Source organism: Peromyscus maniculatus, chromosome 8 (genome assembly GCF_049852395.1).
Source record: "Peromyscus maniculatus bairdii isolate BWxNUB_F1_BW_parent chromosome 8, HU_Pman_BW_mat_3.1, whole genome shotgun sequence".
Taxonomy (NCBI): Eukaryota; Metazoa; Chordata; class Mammalia; order Rodentia; family Cricetidae; genus Peromyscus; species Peromyscus maniculatus.
In genome coordinates this window covers 95,956,920-95,975,186 of record NC_134859.1, presented here as the reverse complement: position 1 = coordinate 95,975,186, position 18,267 = coordinate 95,956,920, and the positions used below count along the sequence as shown (strand labels likewise).

General features: G+C 38.1%; 1 protein-coding gene across 11 annotated transcripts in view; it reads right to left on the bottom strand.

Moving 5' to 3' along the window:
- Cep112 (centrosomal protein 112) overlaps nucleotides 1-18,267 on the bottom strand; it is a 432,181-nt gene that overhangs the window by 216,432 nt on the left and 197,482 nt on the right. For all 11 annotated transcript variants that reach the window (XM_076543620.1, XM_076543621.1, XM_042283013.2 and 8 more), the window contains one exon: nucleotides 17,968-18,150. In XM_076543620.1, the coding sequence (XP_076399735.1) occupies nucleotides 17,968-18,150 (183 nt within the window). The remainder of the gene's footprint in view (nucleotides 1-17,967; nucleotides 18,151-18,267) is intronic.

Here is an 18,267-nt window from a genome sequence, read left to right as displayed (position 1 = left end):
TGGAAGGTTCCAATAATTGTCCAAAGGCATCAAATCAAGATTCAGAGGTATCAGTATATTTTCAACAACAGAAACAAATAAAATCTAACCTAAACAAAAAGCAGTCAGAGAAAGTCTCTTCTGTAGATTTAGACTGGGGCTGCAAGGGTTCTGATCACAAACTCTACTTGGTATGGTACTATTTGAGAGGACAGTAATACTAGGTTGGAGGCTGGAGAGATGGCTCAGCTCTTAAAAGCACTGACTGTTCATGCAGAGGACCTGGGTTCTGTTCCTGGTACCCACGTGAAAGCTCACAACTATTCATTACTCCAGTTCCAAGGGTCCAATGCCCTCTTCTGAACTCTGTGGGTACCAGGCACCCACATAATGAGTAGATATACATTCAGGCAAAAACACTCATACACTTAAAATAAATAAAAATTATAGAAGAATAATGAGTCAATAATTTTTAAAAACAGAAAAATTAAATTGGATTAAAGAAAGCTCCCTCCTGGAGGCAGATGAGGTGCTGCAAACAGCTTGCACTAGTTCAACTTCACATACATTGTTCTTCTGGGGCAGTGGTCACAAGCTCCTGCTCAAGACTTTGCTCAGGGGCTGTGGTCTCTTCGACAGTGGCTAGACTGTCTGCCTTCAGCCTCTGATTTAGTCATACTCTGCAAAAATGCAACTAGCAACCTTTCACAAACTGCTCTGAGGGCAGGGCACCCTCATACTTTTGTCCAGGATGTGGAGACAATATATATCAAGTGCTCACGGCTGGTTAATTACTTTAACTTTTCTTATTCAAGTAATAAAATCTTCTGATTACTTATAACACAATCACTGCTAATAAAAGAGCAGTATTTTGCAATTACAAAATGAACTCAATCTCAAACAGGGCCATTTATGATTACAGTAAAAATAACAAAAAAATAGGAATAAGAAATCAAAAGCCCCTGCCACTCAGAGCCGTGGGACTTTGTTACAGCTTATGTATTTTTCCCCTTTGTGTCATTTTTTATGAGAATAGACATAGCCAAGTTCACACATTAACTTCAGAGGCAGAGCAGAGCAGAGGCTGTGTGTGTGGGGAGTGCACATATGCATGCACACAAGCATGTGTGTATGTTTTCCCTTTGGCCATCAGACATAGCTTCAAACAACCGTCTTATTATTTTACCCCATGAAAGTTAATTTATTGCCTGGAGAAGAGTTAAAGGAGTTCTTGAAGATGATCTCAGACTATGTTCCCTTTGCCAAATAACTATCCCTAATTATAACATCATACCCATTGGACATGGATGAAAAGAACAAGTGACGGTTCTGTGGTACAGCCGTTCACCATGACACAGTTGCCACATTTGTCCTCCTGTGGCAACACTTCAATGTATGAGAGTATTATTTCTACACACTGAGCTTAGTTTATGTAGCAGAGATGTACCTAAAAAGTCCCTAAGAAAAAAACCACATCAATGTCCATAATCACAAGCACACCACAAAATTAATGACATGCTTCATACCAGACTCCATTTAAAGACATGAATGTAAACTATTAAGAAAAACTTAAAGTCATGTAGAAGTGCCATTTTTAACATCTAGAAATCATAGCAGAATTTGCTTCTTGCATGACCTTTGTGACCTTCATCATGAGAGACTTTTGTCCCATTTCTTATAGGCATGACAACCTCTGCCAGGAGAAATGATATGAATGTACAATATATTTGTACTTGTTGAAAACATTAAAGGAGGAAAAGTATACTCTTTGATTGGAAGTATAAATTACAAGAACAGTGCCCACAGCGTGGTCTCTGTTGGAAGACAGAATTACCACCTATGCCCATTACTCCCATTTTAAATGGTTTTAACTACCTTTTCCATGGCCCAGAGTGCTGGGGATGCTGTGAATGTGTTGCTCTTATTTGGTTGATAAATAAAATGCTGATTGGCCAGTAGCCAGGCAGGAAGTATAGTATAGGTGGGACAAGCAGAGAGGAGAATTCTGGGAAGTGGAAGGCTGAGGCAGGAGGCGCTGCCAGCCACCGCCACCATGAGAAGTAAGATGTAAAGTACTGGTAAGCCACAAGCCACGTGACAACTTATAGATGGATAGAAATAGGTTAATTTAAGATATAAGAAGTGGATAGCAAGAAGTCTGAGCCATTAGGCCAAACCGTTTAAATAATATAATCATCTGTGTGTTTATTTGGGTCTGAGTGGCTGAGGGCCTGGGTGGGACTGGAGATAACTCCAGCAACACCCAGAGAACTTCACTTTTAAAAACTATACTCGACACATTATTTTACATTCATGCTCCTTTATCTTTCACCCTTAGTGATTAAGTGTATTATAATCTTTTTTTTTCCATTTTATCTGTTAACGACTAATCCTACCTAAGAATGCCCTCAATATGGTTTTTGATAGATATTCTTTCATTTTTATCTTGTTACTAAAATGGTAGCCAGTAAGCTGAACTCTTTGTTATTTGGTGATTTAATAAACATGTTCTGCATATTTTAGAATTCTGAGGGTTTACAAACTATAATATAGAAAGAAGCAAAGCTCAGACCTAAAATAATTTCTTCAGAATTCTTTAGTTTATGGATTTAGGTTCATCCATTCACTGACTAAGCATCAATCTTAGACCAGGGTCCCTAGGAGGTGCTCATGATGTGAAACAGAGAAGCTGTAGTCCCTCCTCTGGGCTATGTAAGCAGCAACATCACAGCAGATATGTGCTTCCTTCGTCTTTGTCGTTTACACTAGAGCCTTTGTGAAAGCACAGAGAGACAGACATAGTGAGCACAACCACACTGCAACCCAGCAAAGAACATCAGCCAAAGCCCCGAGTCAACTGTGGCTTCTCCAGGAGCACAGCAAGCTATAGATGCATCCTCTACACCCTAGCTGAACTGATAGGCTGCCCCTCTGAGCAAAGCTACCCTGGCTTTGCTGCAGTTCTTACTGATTGTGAATCTGCCTTTATTAAGTGTCATTTGCAAGTGTTTGCTGAGGCCACTGTCTACAGGAGGAGTTTTGGGTAGAAGGTAAACAGAAGTAAAGAAAAATTGCTAAGATCCTCTCCAAGTTTACATGGAGAATAGGCAAACATCTTACCACACACACAAGTACAAACGCTAAAGTGCTATAACACTCGCATCTACTGTGGTAGGGAACAGTGCATGGTGCTGGGAGGCTAACCACAGGGCCAGGCTATGCAGCATAGTATGGGCCATGCTAAGGAATTTGGGGTTTATTCTAGATAGAGGCAACAAGAGCATTTTACTTGAAGGAGTTTTCTAATCCGATTTATATTTCACAAATGATAATTTTGCTGCTGTGAAAAGAACAAGAAAGAAATAAAATTGGGAGATAAATGTGAATGTTTAGACTAGGGCAATGTATAGAAGTAAATGGACAAGAGACCTATGTGGGGGTCTGAACCTATAGCACTTATCAGTCAGTGGATTAAAAGAAAGGAAAAAATCAAGAAAGACCCAAGGTCAGCTTCAGTAGAGGTACACAGCCATGCTTCCCTACAGACACAGTAAGGTAAGGAGTCAAGGCTTCAGCTCTGGACGAGAGGTGCAGACTGGAAGATGTCTATGAGCAAGCTAAGAGGATGCAAAGGAGGCTAAGAGGGTGCCAAAGGTGGCCAAGCAGAATGCCAAGGGTTGGTAGATATTTGAAATGAGAGATGGGCAATTAATTGGAGGTTTTAGCATATAGCTGTTACTTCAGATCAATTAAATGCTGGTGACCACTTACTGGAAGCAAGAGAAAAACAGTGAAGGGCTTGGATTCCAGCACCAAATGATGGAGAAACTAGTGGCAAAAATGAACAACAACAAAAGATGAAACAGAGGAAGTAGCAGGAAGACTAGGGCTTAAGCAGCAGATTCAGGCATCAGTGGGTAGGACAAGGGTTAGTGGTGCGCCAGTGGAGACAACCGAGGCTCAGGAGAGGGCAGGGCAAGGCGGTGGAGTTGTGGTGCAGTGAAACATGGCACCAAAGAAGGGCTAAAGGCAGAGCAGTGAGGCTGCACCATGAGAATGCCACACCAGTGAACACCGTGTGTCTGCAGAATGTGAGTCAGGTAAGAATGCATTCCCTGGGAACTCTGCATGGAAGAGTTTTGTTCCATGCTTTCTTCTAAGGAGAAAGAGGGGAAAAGAAAATGAAACATTCTATAATCTGTGGCAGCCCATTGATGGGCATCTGTACAAGTTTTCCCAGAGGGTTTATGCTTTGCTAATTTAACATTATGCATCAAGAATTTGTCCTAACTGTGGTTTATAATAAATTTATAGTTAAAAATGGATGTTCTATTTTTAAGACCATGGAAAATATTGCAGAGTTATTTACTATATATCATCAAATGGTACCAAATCGTCTAAGAAAATGGAAAAAAAGCCCACTTTTTATTCTGAGAAATAGACTGCAAATTACCAATGGAACACAGGTACACATTTTCATGAGAAAATTTGTTAATGGATAATTATTTATCCCAAGTGACCACTAGAACATTAAAACATAATCAATTTTGACTTTAAAATCCATTTGAATCTACAGTCTACGTTGATAATTATCTTAAATTACTTCCTTAGTTACTTAGCTGTTTGGCTCAAGGAACTATTTATTATTCAGCAGTATATGGAACAAAAACAATGTTAGAATCTGCTTTCACAAATGGCTTCTTTTCCAGATCAGTACTCAGATGAGAAGAACCATTTAATGCAAAGTAAGTGTTTGAAATTTGTTTTCCCTTTAAGGATAGCTGGAGCTAATAGATTTTACTTCATTAGCCTGAAATATGCCTGCACATATGAACAGGGCAAGAAGACTGTACTAACTAACAGAGAGGTTCAGCCTCCAAATCCTCCTTGTCAAATCTAAGAGATTCCAATCAGCCAAACACCTCGATAATAGTCATGGGACTGCTGTTTTAATTAGCTGCTGATATTTTTGACTAAGAATCTCAGATGATGAAACTGTTTTTCCTTGTATTGAACCAGCTTGGCCCAGACTAGCCTGTCCCGCAGTGACATGTATGTTGAATACAAATCAGACAGCACAGCTTTAAATCTGTGTTGCAGCTCTCATTTCCAATTCGAGAACTGTACCATAATCATAAGCTGCTGGTGGATGAAAGGGAATCAGCTCTCTGAATATTAGCTAATGCCACATTTGCAAGTCCTGAAGAGATCTGTGCTGTTAAAAAAATAGATCATTTCGCGTGAACCTATATATATGAATTGCTTTGTACTGCTCAGCTGATAGAAGCAATGCCTGTGCTGGGATTAAACCCTTTTCATCATAAAACCTCATCTGGTTCGGAGTCCAAGTCCATCAAACCTTTTCCCTTTAAAGTCCCGCCTTTGATTCTCCATCAATTTATTCAAACCGCAGCTGGGTGGCTGAAAACGAAAGGACAGCATCATTTAAACCAACCATGTTCCTAACTTGAAAGAAGGGCTATAATTAAAAAAATGGGCATAAAAGAATGGAAATGGGATAATATTTTTTAATGGTAGTTCAAAGGCCGACAGATGTCAAAGCCTTTGAAGATGTCAGTACACTGAGCAAGAAGTTGCCATAAAAGAGCTCGCCTAAGAGGTGAAGCGGCTTTTTAATGGCTGCAGAAACCCTTGCAGACACATCCTTGTGTTTTTAATTTGTCAGAGCTTCTGCAGTATTTTCAGATTAATGACACATGATGATAACTGCATAGCAGACATATTTTTATACTTGCTTAAATGAATAGTTTATTTCACATTCTTTCAGAACTAGATAAGAATAAGGACACTTTGCTCTAGGAAGTCCCAAACTCTTCTGATTGCTTCACATATTTATGCTAATTTTGTGGGACTGGCTCAATTCAGAGTGGCTCTTGCTGCCAGCTTTTGTTCTTTAACAGTCGGATTGATTGTAACATTACAGTTCACATGTGGTAGTTGGGATGTGTTCCACCACAGCTTCGTTCTTTTCATGCACTCGGAACAATATGTGCCTGAATAATTAATTTGTGCACCAAGTCATGTCAAAGCAAATTAATGTTTAAAAGCATTCCAGAGCTCAATCTAAACAACCACGGGCTGCCTTGGGGTTCTGAGGAGAAAGAGGCAGGCGTACAGGAGAAAACACTGCAGCCGCAACTACAATGTGACCTTACTGCCTACTTCCAAAGAAAGAGCTGTAACTCTGAGAGTGAAATGCTGCTGAACACTCTACTGACATTCGGAGAGGAGGAGGGCTTTGAGCATCCACTCATCTACAGGGTTCTGACATGTCAATTGGATTTGTTCTGTAAAACTGCCCTCACAATATTTATGAAGGTTAGCCACAAGACTCTAGTGAGTGTAGCAGAAACATCTCCCACCAATGGGAATGTCTGTAATTTATATCCACAATGCTGTGCAGGTGAGAAAGAGTTCCTGGGTGTTGCCGTCAGATGGATTTGGGTTCCAATCCTATCTTTTCATATACGAACAACTGTTTGGACTTGCCTTCCCATCTGTGAAAATTGAGATCACAGTGCCTCCACCCAGAACATGTGGGGCAGGGTTGAACATACTGTATATGCTCAATTCCCATTCTCAAGCTAAATAATGTACAGGAAAAAATTAGGCCATTTGAAATGGAAAATGGGTGTATCTCTATATACAACAATATCATATTTTAATGAAAATATTCATCTTTATAAAGCAGATTTTGAAATTTCCCACTGCCCCACAACTGGCAATTTGTGAACACTATCATTGTTTCTGCTAGAATCCCACATAGCTATAGCTAGGCAAACCCTACAGTACACAACTTTGGCTTTGACAGCCAAGCCCTGCAGTGACACTCAGGGTAGCTACTCTGCAGACAGGGTGCCCGGGTAGGGACTGGGGCACAGCAGAGGGACTAGCATTCTCAAGCAGAAGGAAGCTGTAGACTCTCGAGCTAGAGAGCTGAACCAGTGTGTTCCAACCCGAAGGAGCAGAAAGCCCATTGCTTAGCCCTTAAGCAGTTGATCAAGCAGCTTCCCACCTACCCCTTCCCCCGCGCTCCCACACACGTGCAAGTTTTCTGTGACAGGGAAAATTTGAGGGTGATTTTCCCAAGGGCCTGTTTTCTTCTTCCATGTCTCTACGTGACTGGTGATTAGCCTTGGTGCAACTTCAAACTGGGTAAGCTTCCATAAAGCATCTCCCTGACTTGTCTGCACTTCCCTACTACCAGCCTCCCTGTCACCCAGCTCCAGATGCCCAAGCCTCTGGACAAAGCTCCAGTTGGCATGCTCCTGGAGATGACCACTCTGCAAATCCCTCGGCCTTCTCCTTTTTTCTCTTCTCACCCACCTAGCTTCATTTTCTAGTATAATGGGTTTCAGCTTATGAGAAGAATTTAATTTAAAAAATGTTAAACATGGCCTCAGCAATCGTTTATTCTCATTCCCAGTTCAATGTTCAGATTTTCACTTCAATGAGGACTTCCCCAATTCTGTGAGGCCTGCTCTATCATCTGACTAGAAATGCAGAGAGATAACGATGGGTTAGCCATCTATCTCATTTGTAATGCTTCCTCCGTTTGCTAAATTGCCTGGCAAGGACCCTCACGGAAGGGCTTCCACCCAGCCCGGGCTGACCTCAGCACCTCTAAGCTTGTGCTGGATGTTCTCCCCCTGGCCTTGGCTCCTCAAGCTCTAGCTTGAAGGGATATGCAAGAAAAGCCTCCTAGAACTGAATTTGTACTTTACCGGGTGATTCTGGCGGTCAACCACATTCATCCAGGGGAGCCTTTCTTGCTATCAACTTGAGCAGTTTCCTGTGGCCCTGAAGACTTACTGCTTTCCAAAGCAACAGTGGGACTGAGGAGGTTGGGTGGGGTGTTCATGATGCTCCCTACACCACTAACATGCCTACCTGCCATCCATGGCCTACTCAGTCACTAATGGCCCAGGTTGCTTCACTCATGAGCCTTGTTTCATGGCTCTTTACAGGACTCCTTAATCTCTCAATCCATGTCCACCTGCAGAATTATGGGAGGCAGCTTCAGTCTTCATAGGCTGCTGCTCATCTGGTACAGTAGTCTACTTCTGTTCTACTCCCACAGTTTACAGTTTGGAAATAAATAACCTATTATGGGGAAGGTTGTTTAAAAATATGTGTCCATTTCAAATCCCCACATCAATCTAGGTGTCAGGCAGGAACTTACAGTTTAGTAATTATTTGCTCTAGTTTCTCTCCCTCTCTCTTGACATTTTCTCTCTTTCTCTTTCTCACCTTCTCTTTACACACTGTATATTTCCTGATTCTCTTCTGCCTCTATCACACTGGGATCCATAACAATCCATGCTTGTGACCCCAATCTATTTCTAATGGTGATGGAGAACTTTCTTTTGAACATTAGTCCTATGTGTCCACATAACCAGTGGCATCAATACCTAGATGTCTAGTGACACATCAAACCATAGCTCTAGGTCTCTCCACTCTCCCTGACTGTTTTATCTACTGTCTCTATGACACTGCCTTAATGAGACTATCACCATCATGAGCTTGACTCCACTTAGTAACCCAGTCTCAAACTCACTATCATACCAAGCCTAGAGCCTGGCAGAGCAGATAATGAAAAAATCTTAGGAGGATAATTAATAACGTTGATGCCAAAGGAAAATTCTATATTCATCATTTTGTCTAATGTTTATATAAAAAACATAGAAATAAACTTGAGGTACTATTCTTTGAGGAGTGATAATTCTATAGCTTTTATTGGGACTTCATAGTTTCAATATGAATCCATACTAATGTGGTTTCTAAGAGAAATAAGAAGAGATAATGACTGAAATTTTGGGAAGATGTACTCTTCATATTTCTGAATTGAACTATTTAGCTTTCACAGTGCTTTGCAGGCTGCAAGGGGAGAAAAGACATCAGTGGACTCACCCAGCACTGGACCCTTCATACTGCAATACCAACATGCCAGGCAAGACTGTCGCCTGGGATAACAGTGGCACAACTGCTATGGGATAATTAACCACTAATTGATCAGATGTGAAGCCTGCTACATGGGCGGCATTTAATGCCTGGCACTGTAATCCTGGTCAAAAGCCCAAGGCTGGGCTTTGCTAAGTGGTCAAATTGTCAAGTGGTTTGACATACTTATAAACACAGACCCTGGGATTGTCACAACCTCTTTCAGAGCAGCTTCTTTGTATAGGAACAGCAATCAATGGAGAGATGACTATCTAGTCAAAGTGTTGAGAACAAGATCCTGAGCGCTCAGCCTCTCACAGGATATCCATATCAACCCCACCACCAAAGCTTGGGAACATCGTAAGAAAGTAGGCAGAAGGAACTGAAGGCTAGGGCAAGTGCTATGAAATGATGTCTTTTGGACAAGGCTATTGCAATCCTGAACTCACAACAACAGTGGTTACCTGCACAAGAACTATACAAGATCAAGACAGCCAAAATTCCAGCATAGGTGGAGTACATGTTCTCTAGTCGCCACCCCTTACTGAGGAGATATTGGCAGTGTATTGTTTCTAGAGGTGGGGTAGTCATTCTTTGAGGGCTACTGGTAGGTTTCCCATGTTCCAGTGGATGACCATACACCCATACACATCTGGGCAGCACTAATTGGACTTAGTGTGTGTATGTTTATGTATATACACACAGTGTAAAATAAATGTGTGTGTGTGTGTGTGTGTGTGTGTGTGTGTGTGTGTGTTGGGAGCGGATGTGCTGGGTGTACATGCTGGAAGTTGGAGGGGAGAAATGATGTATATGATCATATTTCATTATATAAAATGATTGGAAATTCTCAAAAATAAAGAAAAAAAGCATCCACAGTATTGGTGACAATTTTTTTCTTGCATGCCACTAGAAAGGTGTTCCATGTTTTACCCAAAAATTGAAACATTTGCACAGTTAGTTGGGCTGACTATAATATGAAGTGTAGAACACCCCACATTTTAAATCTGCAGCTTTTATTAAATGTCATCTTACGTAGTAATCTAAGGAACTGAGGAACAAAAAGTCTTCCAGCCTTGTCCTCTACTTTTCTTACTGTATATCCCAGCCTGGCTATATTTGGAGCTATCAAATCATTTGTCCAATAAGTGCACATAATATTCACATTTCAAGTATTTGTTTTTTCAGACAACATTAATAACACATACATTTTGCATATTAAATTGCAGCTTTGGAAATACTAAAACAAATAAGACAAATAATAATTGCTAATATAAGACATTAAGATAAACCAATTACCTAATTTGTTTTAAACTTTTCAAAGATTTGTAACTTTCAGATTTTCCTACTGGAAAATTCACTTGTTCTGGGATTGGGCCTGGACACACTGTGGGCTCTCTGCTCTCTGAAATCTCCTTTTCATTCAGAGGTCACTATATTGTTGTTGTTTTCAAGACAGGGTTTCTTTTGTAGCCCCAGCTGTCCTGGAGCTCACTCTGTAGACCAAGCTGGCCTTGAACTCACAGAGAGCCACATGCCTCTGTCTCCAGAGTACTGGGACTAAAGGCATGCACCACCACTGTACTACTGGGAAGATGCACAAACATGTCTAGAGACTGGTACTACACTACAACTGTCCCTACAAACAAGGAAAAAGACTTAGATTCAGCTTCTTAGTGCCTCAGACTTTATTCTCTGAAATACCATTACTTCATATTCAAATAGTACAAAGACATTTAGGCTTTGATTTTAAATCTAAGGGGAAAAATACAAATGAACTAGAAAAACAACATATGGTCAAATCCTAGAAGACTAATTGTTAATATCTCCTAATTTCTTATTGCTTTTCCCAATTGTTTAATATGCAAATATCTAAAAATATTAGAAGGTTCAGCAAATTGAATTACTAAAACAAGTGAACTTTTAAAAATTGTAGTTTACTGTTTGTTTCAAATCTTCAAATTTCAACTCATTAATACTGATTTCAGTACTTTAGGTTTAATAAGACCTTCTTTATTGTTTAACAAGTTTTTACTGAGGAAACTATTTTTTTCAAATACTTTCTGTATGAAACATTAAACTAGTTTGAAAGAAGGAGCATAATTTTCCTGCAGTGCCCTGCTTTCCTCTTCAAATATGAGTATAAGTTCTCCTTTACATCAATTTCTGTCATTTTTGTCATAAAAATGGCTCAGTTGTTAAATATCATTCATATCATGCAACCAGGCATGATTCCAATTAGTCCAGAATAGAACTCAATGACAGCATAATAAGCTCCCATTTGCCAGCGCTTTGAACATTTGATGATATCATCATTTTGCCAATCATTTCTTGCACTCTGGCTTCAACTTCTCTGTCATGAAAAATTACCTCAACTCTACGAATGAAGACCTCAGGGATGTCCCTTACAGAACTGATGGGGTCAGAAATCCAAAACTGGCTTTTCTGAGACATCAAGGAAGAAGACATTCACCCACGGTGATCTCACTGAGACAGAGGTGAGGAGCAAGACTGCTGCACTAGAGATAACTAGTTGCACTTCCCTACGTCAGTGTTGTTCTGCAAACACAGACAGAGAGACTCACTGCAGTGGACAGCCAGTGGAGGCCAATGGCCTTAGTCCATTAGGACTTTCCAGCAACACTGAGGAGGGCCATCACTGAAAGAAACATAAACTCCAAGTGCTCAGAGTCTCAGCATGGGAGACAAAGGCCAGGACTCTCTCCCATGCTGGAGAAAGCTTCATGTACAAGCCTGTGCATTTTTTTTGTCATGTCCAAATTGTTTCAGAAACTTTTTTTGAGGATGTTCTGACATAAAACAAACAAACATTGAATTAAGAGTAAGGAGCCCTGTTTGCTAGTTCTGTGACCTTGGACAAGGTGATGATGTCCTTGAATCCCAAGTTCCTTATCTACAAACTGAAATAATTAAAATGTGGTCATCTCTAGCTGACCTTCCTGACTATATTATTATTATTGGGCACTTAAGACATCAGCTATGAAAAATGCCTTCATGTGTGTGGCAATACAACCTATATTCAATGACCTCTGCTTCCTTGCTGAACTATTGTGCCACTACAGAGGGATCCTGTTCTACTCTGTATTTAAACTGTCTCCAGCATTTAATTAACTCCTTTTCAAGAACAATTTTAATATTTCCAAAGAAACCCATTAAGTACAATGAGAACAAAGGAAAGATTTTTAAAGCAGTCATTATTAGTTGATACAAGGTTGTTAATTCAAAAGGAATACTTTATACATTCTTATTTAGAAGATTTCTCTTTAAATGAATATTCTTTATCTAAAAGTGGACCACATACCATAGCATGTGGTTTCCATGGTAACTAACCCATTTTAAAAATATGCACAGAACTACAGATACACTGTATAATTCTTCTAGGAATGGATCATTCTTAGAAAAATAAATTACTTGCTTAAGCTTATAATTTTGCTTAGACTTCCCTTTTCCATGATGAAGATTAAGATGACTCATTTATGTTTGTATATTGTAAGGCGAACAATTTTAGAATTATAATGGAAAAAAAATATGGAAATCTTTCAAAATTGTAAGATTTTTATCTTTATTTGAAATGACACCCACTTATATTTCTGCCTCATTAAATTCATAATAATAGCTATACATTTTAATTTGTATAACATACAACTAACACAAACATATTATTAAAATCCCTGTAAAAGAAACCACTGTTAGATACAAATAAAATGAGATCTTCCCATGAGTATATCTATGTCAAAATATAAGGGGAACTTCCCACCACTTCCACTTGGAAAAATCTATATGATCTAGGATGGCATTAGAAAAATATGGAATTTTCCCCACAGGCTTTTTAAAAAATGGCTTAGTTAGGAAATCTCTACTTATGCTTTAAAAGTACAGAGAAATAGGGCAGTTAGATAATGACAAAATCGAAAGCAGCAGATCGTTGTAATGAGTTTTATCAGATAGCTTCCCCAAAAGTCCTGTTTTCCTTTTGCAAATTAAAGTGAAATGTGAAAAGTCCTTCCCCACCCCCACCCCCCGACTCCCCAGCCTTCTAGTGCCTGGAAACAACTTCGTACACTGTCCCAAAATCCTCTTAACACTTAGAACACACTTACTTCTCCTCCACTTTCCCTATACTACAAACAGCTGCGTATGTCAGGGACAACTATCCAAGTGTGGTGTGTACACAGCTGGAGCACCAGGCACCTACTCTGGTGTGACTGTCTCTAGAGGAGGAGGTGAAGAACAGGCAGGGGACAGTTTGGCAGCTGTCTCCTTAAGTTAGGGAAATAAAGAATCACATAGCTTGGGTTTTCTAAGCAATTAGTTTGGTGTGACCCAAAGAACTAAAAATCTTTACTCCTTTAGAATATGGAAACAACAATAGATACTGATGATGAAATACTTTGGTCATTTTAGCACAGATATAAATATCTTTTATTCCTGGAATGGATTACCATTTGATTTTACTCCCATAGTTTTGTATAGTCAATTCAGAGAACAGAATATAATGCAAGATAGAAAAGCATTTGGAAATTAGATAACTTCTAACCTACTTACAGACTCAGCCATGTTTAAATTGTTACTTCAAAATATTTTACTAGAATTCAGGCCCACCCATAAAGTGACAGTGCTAGAATTTGGTAGATTTGTCACTCAAAATGTACTTTCATATAATTTATAATGTCTCAAAAGTTAGATCTCTTAAAGTAGCTTTGTTCTCTGATTTGAGAACAATAATATTCTTAATAAATTAAAATGAAATTTAGGCTCATTAATATAGAGAATATTACTTACATTTTGTGAAAATTCTCAAAGATTCTAGCATTTCTCCATCTGATATTTGAAATGTTTAATATACAGAAAACATTACCAGTTTTATGTCACCATTCTTTATACTCAGTCTCATATCATAAATTTATGCCAACATGAGAATTAGGGAGAAAAGTTATTGCTTGTCTCCTTGTAATTAGAATCACACATGTCACCACTTCCCTTCTTGCCTTGGCTTCTAGCAAGGTCACAGGTTAACCTCACACTACCTATAGAAACTTTTACAAGTGTCGATGTTCTATGTGACTAATATCATCTAGAGCTGGATTATTATTTTTGATCATAAAGTACGAAGTTACTATAAAATGTTGCCTTTAGCCATTTTTGAAAGCATTAGGTATACAAAGAAAAGTCAAACATTTTTGATAGAGAAATGCTATCTAAGCATAAAGACTGTGTCCACAAGTAGGTGCACCAATAATGATTGGATTACACATATTGTTTAATTAACCCTTTGAAAACCTTCAAAGAGTTATAGTAATGCTTAATTCATTGCAGTACACAAATCCAAATTATAAATGGGAATTTATAGATTGTGCTCATATATGAAAATTAATAGAAAATACAATGTTGCTAGAACACAATTTTTAAAAGTATAAATATCTTCTCAGGAAAGTTTTTAAAGTAAAGGTCTATAAATTTTACATTTTAGAATGTGCAATAGGTACAGCTTCTTAAAGTGAATAAAGCAAAATTAAGTTGATTTATCTACTTACTATGCAAAAGTTGTTTGATAATTATTAGAATCATGACTGTCCATTTAAGATATTAAAGACTTTCAATATGCCAATATTATACAAAATCCATAGTACACATGTAAGTGATAGGTTTAACATATTTTTGGACATTGCTAATAACTTTCTCCAAGGATGCTGTCCTGAGGAGGGCTCATAGTGGCTACCAGTTTCCCTGACTCCTTGATCTGTTTATCCTGCAACAGGTCATATAGACCTTCTAAGGTGGTGACATCACCTCTGGGGTAGGTCACAAAGGCTCCACAAAACTGTCTTTTGGTATTCACATACACCTCTCATTCAGGCCATGCACAGATAAGAACAAGAAATCTCGAAAAGGTTCATCATCCTAAACTGACAACTGACAACAAGTTAAGGAAACTTATATTTTATATTTCTTCCAATTTAACATAATAAATTCATAGTGTGACAATACAAAAGCAAAATAAGAATTATATATAGAACTGCCATACTAGACAAAGCTTTGTAAGGTGACATTTATAAATTTTCTTTATATTAAAATATGATTGAATCAATTAAATCATTCTTCAATTTCATTAAGAGAGTATTGGTAAATAAAGAATATTTGAGAAAATCAAGGATTTCTACATGTGTTGATTTCTATCAATCTGGTTATTTTTTCTAAAATATGATCTTAGACAGACCCAGACTGAACTTGTTAAACAATGTGCCTTTTAGCAAATATAATTATCACACAATAAGATATCCTGATGCTAAAAAGCATGGAAAAATAAAACATACACATAGAATAATTAGTTAATAAATGAGGTCAGTGGCTAACTGTCCTTAGATGTATTATGGGTGCTATCATTATCTTAGAAAAGGGGAATAACGAGGATAAAATCTAATTTGTTATAATTATAATCATATTCACCAAGAGGAAGTTCTAGTTGGCAAGACTTACATTGCAAAGGGTAATGGTTGTCTTTCAGCATATAATACACTACACATCTGGAAGAAGCTGAAATGACTTAGTTTGACTATTATCCTCATTATCAGGGTCTGATGGAAGAGGAGAGCAGCGAACAAAGCCACGCTATCCAAAACAGACACTGCAGTGCTGCTCTGTAGCCAAGGACTGAAGGTAGTCTTTCTTACAAAATGGCCTCCAATGCTAAAGTGGATGAGCCAAATGTTAACTGAAAATCAAATCTTTCCGGAAATAAAAAAAATATATACAATGTAATACCTAAGATATATATATGGTTTTTTTCTGCATCAAACATCACAGTAATTTTTTAATCTGTTTTGAAAAACACCAAGCTATTAGTGTATTTCTAATTTGTGAATGGAATTCAGTACTTCAAAGGTATTATACATTAAATTTTTAGGCCACAATCATGGAAAGACATAATATAAAAATTTAGGAGCTACTTGAAGGAAACTGAGTTAATATCCTCAGTGAATCACCATAGACAAAAATTATTAGTATTTTGGTTACACAAGATAAAATTTTTAAAATGTAGTTACTAATAAAAGTTCTTTAAAATTGTATTCTCCAAACACAACTAGGTAACAATGTGTACCAAGTTATTTTCATTTTGCTTAGGAATGAATGGAGTCCGAGTTTGCATTGCTTACTGGCATTCCCATGACAGCAATCCCAATTAGTAAAACGCTCTAAGAAAGACACAAAATATGAGAGATCTCCTAAACCAAAGATGTCACAGAGTCTTCATAGTTAATACTGTGCTGAGCATAAACCCAGGGAACAGCCATATTGGACCATCCCTGTGGTTGAATTACATATAACAGTTCTAAAATTTCCCTTTTGTTATGATCAGATGGACCGCACCCTACATGGCAGATACGGCATATGCAAAATCACAAAGATTTCCTATAAATTTGGCCTCCAGTGTGTCAGCTTTCTACCATAGCACCAAAATAGTGGGCATTTAAGCAAACTAATGGATTTTATTGTATCTATTATGTGATTTTTCTATGCAAACAGATCCTACACTGACCCAGACCTCAAGTCCCTTATGGGGAGACAATGGTAAGGTTAACATTACATATGAAGAACATGTTCGAAAATATTCTTTAAAAAATCATGTGACTGAAAATTAAAAGAACAGCATATATTTTCTAAAGGTTCTAACAAGGTTATTAGCAAAAATACAATGAATATTGTTAGAAACCATATGATTATTTTGGGGCCATGCGTACTATACTAATCACCTTTTAGTAAGCATATAACCATAAAACAATCAAAACATACTTCCCCCATAAACAGATATTATTGACAGAAAATCTGCACCAACTATACTCCTATTGTACCAGTTACTCTGAAATAAAAGACAAACCAAGGTCAAATGAAAAACAACCAAGTCCCATGCTTTGCCTTACCGCCACTCGCTCGCCACTCAAAAATTAACATCTTCTTTAATTAGGAATGTTTTGATGTTTAGGTAATTACAAAATGGCTTAAACACATACCATAACAGAAGCTTTATTTTGCTATTTGGAAATTATATTATTTTAGAAGGAAGGATAATCAAGGCTTATCTGTGGTGTGGTTAGCATGCTTGGGTTTCAATGGCAAAAGAGGTCTTTAGACCTAGTAGATGATATGGTTTTATTAGAAAAGAAAATTATCTTTTTATTGTTGTCAATTGCTCTTAAATTTTTCTTTAATAAAATTTCACAGCAATCTGCTCAAGAGGATATACTAAAGGCCCTTGATAATATATACCCTAAAGAATGTATTGTACCACAAAGATACATACCCAATACGATTTTTTTCATCTGAAATTTATAAAGATAATTTTCCATGCTGACAGTGCACATTTCATCCATAAGTTTGAAGAGTCAAATGCTACCACAGCTGGGGGTTATTCTGCCAAATGGCTTCCAACAGGGACCACAGAGATGGAGGCTAGGAGGCATGTGTGTGTGCATGCAGGAAAAAGCAACAGACCTGATGGGAAATAGCCTTTCTCTGGAGTCATTTTTATCAATTACCATCCAAGCAAGCTAATCAAACATAGAGTCTCATGGAAAAAAAGCAACAATAGGCAAGAAAGCAAATATTAAAGCAGCTGCTTGATTGCCTTCAGAGATTAAAACAAAAAGCCAGGGGTGAGGCTAATATATTTCTTAGGGATTTTCTAAGGCTGAGGGGAGGGGTAAGGGGCATACCTTTAAAAAAAAATCATGAAAGGAACTGAGACAAGATTATAAAAAAGGGACCAAGTTATAGCGCGCCATGGGATTTTTAATCTGGCTACCTGTGGTTTCTGTAGTTAAAGCCTTATTCATCCTCCAAACAGGGGGGTGAGCGGTGGGGGGGGGGAGAAAACAAAAAAATCACATTTATATGTCAGTTTTGCAAATGATCAAACAGCGTGCATCAAGAAGAAGAAGAAGAAAACATGAAACGCTGATGACTTTTTAAAGATAGACACCCGTTTTAGCAAATATTATTGATAATTACCTGTGCATCTCGTTTCTTGGACTCTTGAATTTGATTTTCGTGCTCCATATTGGCAGCGCGAAGCTGTTTCTCCAGGTTTTCAATTTCCCGTTCATGGTCTCGGACTAGGCTATCCTTCTCTGCGTTATGCTGCTGTAATAGGTGCGTCTTCTCCTGTTCATGCTCCAGCTTCAGCTCTACTATCTGATTGGACAATGAGGAGGACAGTTCATCAACAGAACATCCTTGTCGTCATGACAACTCATGTACAGCTTAATTTTTCTCTAATTTGTCCAAGTTGAAAATTTTATTTTTGCGTCA